The sequence below is a fragment of the Biomphalaria glabrata genome, chromosome 7 (genome assembly GCF_947242115.1).
Source record: "Biomphalaria glabrata chromosome 7, xgBioGlab47.1, whole genome shotgun sequence".
Lineage (NCBI taxonomy): Eukaryota > Metazoa > Mollusca > Gastropoda > Planorbidae > Biomphalaria > Biomphalaria glabrata.
Window position 1 is genome coordinate 2,662,182 of NC_074717.1, and position 11,253 is coordinate 2,673,434.

The following is an 11,253-nucleotide window of genomic DNA, read 5'->3' on the forward strand; positions in this document are numbered from 1 at the left end:
TTTTCTCTAGTGCCATTAGAGATTAGAATGGGTTGCTTGAATTAGCCAGGAAAACCAAGGACTTGGCAGAGTTTGTCATTGATTAACATGCATGTCTAGATTGATACATAAAATGTGTAGGACGTAATTATCTTCTCTTTTGAAGTAACATTGTTAAACTATGAGATTAGAAGATAAGATCAAATAGTTAATAAGTCTGCTGTGACTATTTTAAAAGGGTGACCCAATGGATTACCACCACTGGTCACACAAAGCTTGAAAATTAGAATCAACCCAGATCCCAGCAGTTATAAAACATATTGTGTTGACAGTATTGACATGGAATGAACTTTAGAAAAAAAAAGATATGTACAAACGGTTGTTTCTGATCAGTAAGTAAAAAAATAAAGTAAAGCTTCCCTTCCAGACTGTCAGGGTTCACTTTTATATATGCTTGGCTCTAGTTCTTGTTGTGTTTCTTAACTTGGTTCCTGTGGCTCACTAGCGGGTTTCTTGAATATCAAATAATACTTGCTTGATACTTCCTCAATTATAATTCATCAATACTTGCTTAACTCAAATACGAACACTTAATATACATCAACTCTAACTCCTTATATTCGTGAATATCGATAATACTTTAATACTTAATAAAGCACACAATTATATCACTCTTATGAAATAGTAATACACAAAACACCAGTCCATCAACTTATAAATATATAAATGCATAAATACCAGTCCAGGAAGTAAACGTCCAAGACCTTACTGACTAACACACTCTCTCGCACATTCAACGAAGACTTAATCACTCAGTTTACAACACGTGCAACACTTCGCATTCATAACAAGGGGATATAACAATCATACCAAAATATCAAAGTAACATTCATTCTCGCCATACCTCCCCCTGACACAGACCATCTGATCAGGTACTTGTTAGTAATCAAACATTCTGTATTAAGCCTATTTGTCTGTTTTATTTTGCTCTTTATGAAAAATGTCTTTGTTTGGTTACAGACATTTGGTCAGAATATTTTCGGAGTGGCAGCTCTAATCATTCCAATCTTTGTGGCTCTGTCTACTTTTGGTGGAGTCAATGGGCTTTTGTTTACATCTGGCCGGTGAGTTTTATGAGATGATAGATTTTGTTGATTGTCTTATGTCACTAAAGTTTTCTTTTAAACTTGCTGTCTTCGAGGCAACAGAAGTAAACATTTTTCTGTGGCCAACAATTACAGAGAATTATTTTACCAGCACACGTCAGCTAAATTAACTTTCCACTGGAAATGTCAGATACTCATTAGAACTGAGTATATTCAGAGATATCTCTTTGAGTTTTAGCAGCCACTGTTTGGCTTTTGTTTATTTCAGCTAAATTGTTTGTTTATTAATTTAATTTTTTTTTTTGCCTCATAATATAATTGCATTCCCCCCCCCCCCACACACACATTTTGTTTAGTTCTGTTGTTTCTTGTTCCAGTATTTTTTTTATTTGTTTTTCTAGGCTGTGTTTTGTTGGTGCCAGAGAAGGCCAACTTCCTGGCATCATGGCCATGATCAGTGTCACCAAACATACTCCTATGCCAGCCATTCTGTTCACAGTAAGCCAAATATCTCAGTCTATGTAGTAGAGAAATGTGTTATTTCTATTTAAGGCAGTTACATACATCACGCTAGTTTGAATATTTGTCCAGATTGATAGTCTCTTCAGTAATGTAGAACTAGTCCATAGTGGACTTGTCTTTGAGTTAATCCTTTGCAGCTTAGGGCCACAACAGTACTTAGCCATTGGATACTGTTCTTGAAAATAGGGCCACAACAGTACTTAGCCATTAGATACTGTTCTTGAAAATAGGGCCACAACAGTACTTAGCCATTAGATACTGTTCTTGAAAATAGGGCCACAACAGTACTTAGCCATTGGATACTGTTCTTGAAAATAGGTCCACTGATCCATGTCCATCCTGCCATCTTTGCCTTTGTTTTGTTTTATTGATCTCCTCCGTGTTTGCTTTGGTCTCCTGGCATTTCTCTTCCACTGTAGGTTCCAGCCCAGAGCCTTGCAATGCTTTTGCGTGTTCTTTGTATTGTGTTTGCTTAGTCTTCATAAAATATTTTCATCTTAATGCAGAAATCAACGTGTTTCCACTTACATAAGTGTACATGTTTTTATGAACTTGTTTTAAGTGTACATGTTTTTATGACCATCCCATCCATCCCAGTGGCGCTACAGCCCATGGAGAGCTCTGGCCTGCTTCAACATATCCCTCCATTCAGATCTCCCCTGAGCCTTTCATCTCCACGCCCAAACAGCATGAAGTTTTTTATTTCCCATCGAGCGCCTCCCCAGGTGGCAGATAGGGGAATGCCCTCCTTATATGGTGTGTACCGGGGAAATAAAATACTCAGGGTGGGCCAAAATCAAATCTGCTGCCTTGCAGGAAGTAGAGGGATCCACAAAGGCTAGGGCACCTTACCTGAAAATAAAGGCAGCTATCCAGAGAGCTATAAGGAACAGCCCCCGAGATGGTTGTATGCAGAGCTAAAAACCCTGTCATATAAAAAAATACTGTTACGAAAGCTTCTACACCCAAGAAAACCTGGACATATTTTATGTACATGTTTTACTTGTACTTGTGTACCATACATGTTGTGTACTACCTAACTAAAAACAAAAAGTTCATCTTGTAAAATTGTGTACTAACTAAAAGCTCATACTGGGAAACACTGTTGTATGTTTTCAGGGTGGCTTGTCTCTTGTGATGTTGATATACTGTTTGTATGTTTTCAGGGTGGCTTGTCTCTTGTGATGTTGATATCCTATTTGTATGTTTTCAGGGTGGCTAATCTCTTGTGATGTTGATATACTGTTTGTATGTTTTCAGGGTGGCTTGTCTCTTGTGATGTTGATTTCTGACAACATTTACTCTCTCATCAACTACCTCAGTTTTACACAGTGGCTCTCTGTTGGGGCCTCCATTGTTGGTATGGTCTACCTGCGCTTTACTAAGCCTGACATGCCCAGGCCAATTAAGGTCAGTGAACAATATTTTTCATTCTGATGTGTAGGCACAATGTGTTGATAGAAAAAAGGATATTGTTTCCACTTTTTCTATGGATATTATAAACGTTAAGGTTAAAAGTTAATTTCACACCATTTGAGAGTAAGCCCATTATAAGGGTTAACATCAAAAGTTGATTTCACACCATTTGAGAATAAGCCTAACATTAAAAGTTGATTTCACACCATTTAAGAATCAGCCCAACATTAAAACATTCAAAGTTGATTTCACACCATTTAAGAATCAGCCCACTACAAGAAAACATTTGTTATCATGCTTGTGATAGACTTTGTTTGCTGCTGCCCAGGTAATGAAATGAAGTCAGCCAAATGAGCTGAGAATTTATTCTAGTTGTTTGAAATAGATCTCACTTATCTTTCCATTTTAATGAACATGAATCTAAAAAGAACAATTATTTTTAATGTATTCCAGATTCAATGACATCAGGCCAAAGCAATTGATCTTACGAAAATAAAAGATTGAAATGAAAAACAATATTTTTTCAATTGACTTGAGTGCCGACTTGAGAACTGACTTGACAAAGTATCTGTTAAGAGAAAAATCAATCAATTCCCCCCCCCCCCCCAAAAAAAAAAATGCTTCCTCACTTCTAGTAAACTATCCATACAATTATGTGATGCATCAACATTATTTAGTCCCAGGTACAAAGATTCTGAATCAACTCTAGGACCTATAGTATTGGATGCTAAAGAATACAATTGTCTTTGAACTGTCCTGAATGGAGTAGATTCATATAAATTTTCTGTGCTGGTTTGTTAATGAAATCATTATTTTGAGTAACACAAAATTAGTGTAATATTGTATTTATGCTTTTGTATACATAGTACATACATAAAGGCAGCACTAGAAACCAAATTATTCAATGAGAGAAGAGGGTGAATTAAATATAAGGAAAAGAAGGTACATCTCTAGACATTGGTCTAGATGTTAGCTTGCTTAGCACTGCGTTACTGCTAAGCAAAGTTGCCCTGTCGAATGTCACTGGTTTATGCCCTGGTCGACGCAGTTATATTTAATATTTCACTTAATATGTTTTATGTAGGCATCATTCATTGGTTCAGCACTTACCTACACATTTCTGTTTATGTTTCATGCTATTGTAGCTTGATCATTTGATTGTTATTCTATTGACAGATGCCACTATTCATTCCATTCTTCTTCCTAATTACTGTGCTATTCCTGCTAATCGTGCCATTGATGGCTGCTCCCTACGACACAGGAATGGGTGTGCTGATAGTGTGTTCTGGGATACCTGTCTACCTCATTGGCGTTGTCTGGAAAAGCAAACCAAGAGCTTTCCAACGTTTCATGGGTGAGACATGTTCAGCCTTTACCAGTAAATATCTGAAGATGTACAGGCCTATTTAGTTTATTAAGTATTTGCAAGGAATAGTGTCCACTTAAACCAGATTTTGAAGTAGAGTCGTTATCAATAACAATAAAATATAGCATTGTGACATTTCTGTAGGTTTAGTTTTTGTTTCTAGTTTAACTTTTAGAAATATGAATAGATTGAGAACATTGACATTTTGATGAACTAATAATGGAAAATTCATATGTTCACTAGTCTCTCATTTATGTGAATTCTTAGATAACAAGCTCATCAGACAGAAAGATATCACATTATCAAAGAAAAAACTAGTCAGAGAATTTTAATGGATTAATTAGAAATGAATGTTTACCTGGATGTTTTCAAATCTATTGTAACATTTAGGGAAATTCGTTAGAACCATTAAGAAATAAAAGGGATAATAATTTATTCTTATTTTAACTAATCACATTTCCTTTATTATTTTTTAATTAGACATCTTACATTTAATTTTGTCTCTTTCCAGAAAATGTGACAGTATTAGGACAAAAAGCGATGGGTGTTGCATCCACAAGTTAGTACTTGGCCTTGGCACATAGTGTGTAGCTTTTAATCAATGCTGGGTTTCAGTTGTTGTATTGCTGCTGTTTCAACTGTTATAACTGTAGCCTGTGAGTAAATGGAGTCACTTGTAGAGTCATCTTTACATTAGTTACAATTATGTATAAAAGGGAATTACTTTTTTTTGATGACCTGGGTTTATAAATGAACAGATCCGGTGTTTATTAGAGATGTTGGGAGTATATCAAGATGATTTGAGGTTTGGGTTTTGTTGAACTAGTCATGAGTTTAAAAACCAAGTTTATAAACAAAGTTTTGTCACTGCTGCAGGCATGAGTGTATGGCAGAATGAACAATACAGTGCAAAGTGAAATAGCCAAGAATGCAAGTGTGTTATGTTTTTGTTTTAGTTATAAATAGATTCATCCCAATTTGAAATGCAATCATAGTTTTATAATTGGACTTTGCACAAACATTTTTTGTGAGTTAAAGTCAGTGGTTTCAAGTTTTGATATTTTGATCACCTTGTTATTTTTTATTTCAAGATATTTGTGTGTGTGTATGTAAAGGATAATATTTTGTACCAACATTTGAGCAACACTTGGTTCTGTTTCATTGCTTGATATTTTCTTTCTATTTCTGAAAAAGCTGTGAGGACGGAGGCGTCTATGTTTTCATTTGATCTCCATTTTTTATTTGGCTACATCCTTTGTTTGTCATTTATGATCTTTTCAAGTGCTTGTCAACAAGTTTTGATTCTGTGAGTTCCTTTTTAGAGGGAAATGTTGGTCAAATGTTATTCTTATAAGAGCCAATCTATGACTCAAATGTTTTAAGTATTAGTGACATTGTATAAACAAAGCATAAGATTTTTATTGGACTAGAAGCAAAAAAAAAAAAAAAGATAAAGAGAAATATTGAAAGTTTGATCACTTTCATTTGAATGACATACTTTTTAACATGACTAGCATAAAGTTTCAAAGTTGAGCAAGTAATGGCTGACAATGTGTAAAAAGTTTGATATTAAAACTCAAGAAACAATTTATTTCATTGGAACTCTCCTGTTTACTTTTACACCAATTTATTTTGAATCTATTTATAGTCATTAGCTCATCTATACATTTATGGAAGGCTGCGCATAACACAATACATGAAAGGAATGTTTCACTTTTTGTTGTATCTGTTCTGGGTTGTTCTTGTTCTATGTTGTTTTTGTTCTGGGTTGTTTTGTTCAGGGTTGTATCTGAAATGTTTTGATACATTTGGTCTGTGAACTCATCAAATATGTATTTTTAAGCTAATTTGTGGCATTAAATAATTTATTTCACTAAAACATTACTAGAAGAGAATATATTATTAAGAATGTATTTATTGTATATGTAAGAACAGCCATTGATATTTGGATCTTTTGAAAATGCCAAACTATAAGCTCTATTTCATAAACAAATGTTTGCCAGAAGGTGAATTTGTTTTGTTGCCATAGAAACACCAGTGCATCATTAGACTTGATTTGTTCAATGTTTGCCTTGTTCATGTTTAAGTTGAACTTAGTCACAACTACTTTGCCCTTGGAAAGCTCTGGTGCAAGTGTTCTCCTGTTTCCATGTGGTGTATGAGAATGTAATGTGGCCAGCACAACTACTCCTTCTCAGGGGCGTAGCTACGAATTTTCCATCGTTTGGGGGCCCGGGGGCTTGACCCCTTTGGGGCCCATGCATTTTGTGAATATGTAATTTTTAATGTAAAAAACACATATATTTAGGGGCCCTCTCAAGTGGGGGCCCAGGGGGATTTTCAAATTCTCCCCCCTCCTCCCCCCACCCTAGCTACGCCACTGCTCCTTCTACAGTAGATAACTGTTTCATGGGCTGATTGAAGACATACTGTTATATGTTTTGGTAGAAAACATAACTTATAAGTAGTAATGATTTTTTTTTTTAAATGTTGTCTGTAATTCATCTTTAAAAAATGATGCTTGTTAATTTCTGTTACAAAGATGTTTTTTAAAGCTGTCTTCTCTCAGCAAAGATCTGAATCTCTGGACTTCAAGATGACGTTGCCATTAGGAAGACTTAATTCAATGAATCACTTTTGGCAATGTTTTTTTTATAACACTGGCTCATATTTTTGTTTCTCTGTTTAGACTATTATATGACTTTTTTCAAAATTTTGAGAACCTATTTTTACCCACTATTAGCTGTATTTAAAAATACTCAAATAATAATATATGAAATAAATATTGTTTACTTATACCCTTTTGAAATTGAAGTGGCTGACCTCCCCTAGCAAAAGGTTTTGGTTATAAAACATTTTTTATACTCTTTTTATTGTTAAAGAACATTTGCAAGCTTGAAATCATGAACTATGAACTAATGTCATCCTAAAATTCAGTTGTTGTAGGAAGAACACAAAATGCCCTATTGGCTCACTAGGAGTTTCTCAAAATCAAAACTCGTATTCTCTCCATAGTGTGCACCCCATGTTGTTTGTTTCAACATTGAATCTCTGCTGAGAATTGTTAGTACATGACATTTGACAAAGTCTGCATTGCAAGTATATGACATTTGACAAAGTCTGCATTGCAAGTATATGACATTTGACAAAGTCTGCATTGCAAGTATATGACATTTGACAAAGTCTGCATTGCAAGTATATGCCATTTGACAAAGTCTGCATTGCAAGTACATGACATTTGACAAAGTCTGCATTGCAAGTATATGACATTGACAAAGTTGGCATTGCAAGTATATGACATTTGACAAAATCTGCATTGCAAGTATATGACATTTGACAAAATCTGCATTGCAAGTATATGACATTTGACAAAATCTGCATTGCAAGTATATGACATTTGACAAAATCTGCATTGCAAGTATATGACATTTGACAAAATCTGCATTGCTCAGTTTTAGTTTCTTTTATTGTTCCATTTTTTTTATAGATCAGTGAGAAAATCTTTTAACATTTTTGACAAAAACGAACCAAACATGTATTGTTCTTTAGCAATTGTCTGACCAGGGGCATTATGGTGTCATATGTGATGATATATTATGCATAGGTTAATTACCTCAAATTATCTTATACTATTCTCATTTGAAAATTTTTTAATTTATAATTAGTCTTAAGGGTTGTTATTTATTCTTATTCTGATTTTTAAAAAAAACAAACAATATTATGTAATTAATAATACAAAAAGTTTGTATCTGATTTTAAAATTGATTCCAATTATAAAGTTGCTGTTTTCCTGGTTAAGTTTTTTTTGTGTCTTTATTTTTGACCATATATGTAATTATTGTTGGAATAGGCTTCATTTAATTAGTTGTATTTTAAAAGAATTCATTTTTGAATTGCCTTATTCTACAATCATTGTTCAATTTTTGCCCTAATGACATCTGTTTCAATTTTTGTGTCAGTTCTATGATTCAAATCTTTCATGACTTTCAGATGAGTGTCATAGTTACTTGACATTCTATGACCAAACTCAGGTTTATAACGTTGGCAACATGACAGATACATAAATATAGATAACTTGTTTGACCAAAATAAATGGGAACATAATTTGATCACAGCATGGGTATATTTATTATTCAAAGTTACACAAACAGATTGAACCAGTCTAGGAATTAATCAAGTCTGGAAAGTTTATGATGTATGTTATTCAAGGATATTTGTGTTTTTGATGATTTCATTATTGGAGTTGTACGTTAGGTGAAAACTGATTGACTCTATAAAGTATTCTGAAAATATGTTAGCAATATTAGGGAATGTTGAATACTATGATCTAGGATGAAGTTTATGAAAACCAAACTGTCTGCCTTGTGTACTACATCATAGAACTACTGCTCAACTATCAATCTAGTTATGGATGCATCTGTCTAGGAACATGTCAAGTTTGAGAACATGTCATGTGTTGATGAGCGCAGATGTGTGGAATGTGTGCGTATGTAGCAAGCTATTCATCATTCCAGCCATAAATATTCTTGTCAATTCTGAACTCATCATGTGTACAATGAAAACATGAATGCCCTTTGACCTCTCACACCATTGGTTGTCTTTTATCTGATTCTGTGTTCACTCTTTCAATGAATATTGAAAGGAAAAAAAAAAATTGTCTTTTTTTTCCTGAGAGATAAAAAGTTATCCTGGTGTCTTGCTGTACTGTCTTCATATATATATATATATATATATATATAATAGCATATATTTCTGTATACCTATTTATTAACTTAATATTTGTCGTCTTTTTATTTTTACCCTTTGATCAAATTCTCAGAAAATGTGTTCAGATGTAATGAATAAATAAACCAAATGAGTTTTATGTTATTAGTGTCTACAATAGCAAGTAGGGCATAATTATTTTCTTTTTTGAAGTAACTAATTATCTTCTTTTTTGAAGTAACTAATTATCTTCTTTTTTTGAAGTAACGTCTGTAATGTATAAGATAAGAAAGTAACACCATAATTTGTGATGAATTTAGCAGTCAATGGATTTGGCTGAGTTCCATTGAGGCAATTGTTGTTGACATTGAAAGTTTAACACAACTTTAAAGTAGTTAACATTCAGTCTTTGCAATGTACATCTTTCTATAGTCTATGGTTTACTAAACTTCAAAGTAGTTAACATTCAGTCTTGCAATGTACATCTTTCTATAGTCCTATGGTTTACCTAGGGATAAAATTGCAGGGTACATTAAAAACAAGTAGACACCTGTAGAGGTCACTAGTAGTTCTAGTCTTGGTTGACTGCATGAAAGGTCTGGGATTTGTCCATACACATGAACTTAAAATATTTGTAATGACTTTGTCTCTTTCACGACCCAAATTTAATTGTCTTATAATACTGGTAGTTCATTGGTACAATTTAGGTCACCTACGTACAGATAATAACAAAATATTGATGTTTCCTTTAAAAACATTGTTTAGATGTATAAAATAAATCTTGACTTTCTTTATAGTTTCATTTTCATTACTGAACCCATCATAGTCAAGCACATTGATGTATAAATACCTTTATTTCTTTTCTGGCAATTTGCATCTGAAAAATATTTTCATTTCAGTTCATCTCTTTCACATTAAATTATGTGGGTGATCTTTCGATACACATTTCCAGTTTCCACTTTACTTATCAATTAGTTTCTTATCAAAACTTAGCTTCAACTGAGAAATAATCTCTCACTTATGGTTGTATTTTTAATCATCAGGATTATTGCAGTTGTATCTAGTTCTCCAACACCCTGTTGTTGTTTTTTTGGCCAGCAGTCAGTAACAAAATTGAGAGCACACAGCCACCATGTCTTGTTTTGAAAGTAGCCAAACATCTTATAAACTTTTTGAATATCTTGCTAAGACTTGTTTGTATCCTAGGGTCAAACATACATACTTTCAGCTGATGATTCCACATGTGTATTGTAGTTACCCAAGTCTTGAGCTCAGAAATCCACATAAATGTTTTATTTACTGTTTTTTTCATTCTCAACTCCACAAATATTGTGTGTAACTAATGTAAGCTTATGTTAGCTGGTTATTTCAGTGTACACACACACAAAAAGGATGTAAAAAAAGAAAAAAAATGTAACATGAATGATATCAGGAGGAATGTTTGTCTGTTTCTGCATTGAATCTTTTGGTTTTGTCCACTCTTATTTGTGGTGACTAGTGATATTAACGATGGTTGCAGGGTTATTTTATGTCATTCAAGTCACAACAAGCTATTGAAAAAATAAACCAGTCTACAGACAAAAAAATAAGAATTTGTGTGGACATTATGTAATTTGTATCTGAACCTGACACATATATTTGCAGAGAGAGAGAGAGAGAGAGTCTGTGAATGAATATAAAATTTGGATTAGCTATTATGTGTTGAAGTAATTTTATTTAAACTTTATATTTAAACTTTACTTTTGAAGAGTGCCATTGCTTGTGTTTAGTTTATTTTCAATTAGCGCTTGAAACTGGGATCAAAATATATTTTTTTTGTTTTTAAACTTAAATATTTTTGTTTCCTAAAACAATTTTCTAGTTTTGTTTTCCATACCAGTTTGCTGTGGATTAGTTATGCACACATGTATGTACATGTCTGCATTGAGTTAACATACAAAATCTCAACTATTTAAAAAAGGTTTTGAAAACATGCATAGAAACTGAGATGGACTTAGAAAATACAGCAGTGTTAAATTCATGTATTTACATGTTACAATAATACTTCTTGTGTTGAATTTAAAAAAAAAATTCTAGACTTTGTTTTTCTTGATGTATTTAGTTTCTTGGTTTGAATTTGGTTTAAAATACAAACTTTTCACTTAAAATTAGACTGTGTGT

At 33.2% G+C, this 11,253-nt stretch overlaps 1 protein-coding gene across 1 annotated transcript in view; it reads left to right on the forward strand.

Annotated features, from left to right (window-relative positions):
• Positions 1 to 11,243, forward strand: part of LOC106072134 (large neutral amino acids transporter small subunit 1-like) — a 45,289-nt gene extending 34,046 nt beyond the window's left edge. The window contains exons 8-12 of the mRNA XM_056035081.1: positions 1,000 to 1,103; positions 1,487 to 1,583; positions 2,868 to 3,017; positions 4,200 to 4,377; positions 4,901 to 11,243. Coding sequence (XP_055891056.1) covers positions 1,000 to 1,103; positions 1,487 to 1,583; positions 2,868 to 3,017; positions 4,200 to 4,377; positions 4,901 to 4,953 — 582 coding nt within the window. The 3' untranslated portion in view covers positions 4,954 to 11,243. The remainder of the gene's footprint in view (positions 1 to 999; positions 1,104 to 1,486; positions 1,584 to 2,867; positions 3,018 to 4,199; positions 4,378 to 4,900) is intronic.
• The last annotated feature ends 10 nt before the right edge of the window (positions 11,244 to 11,253 follow it).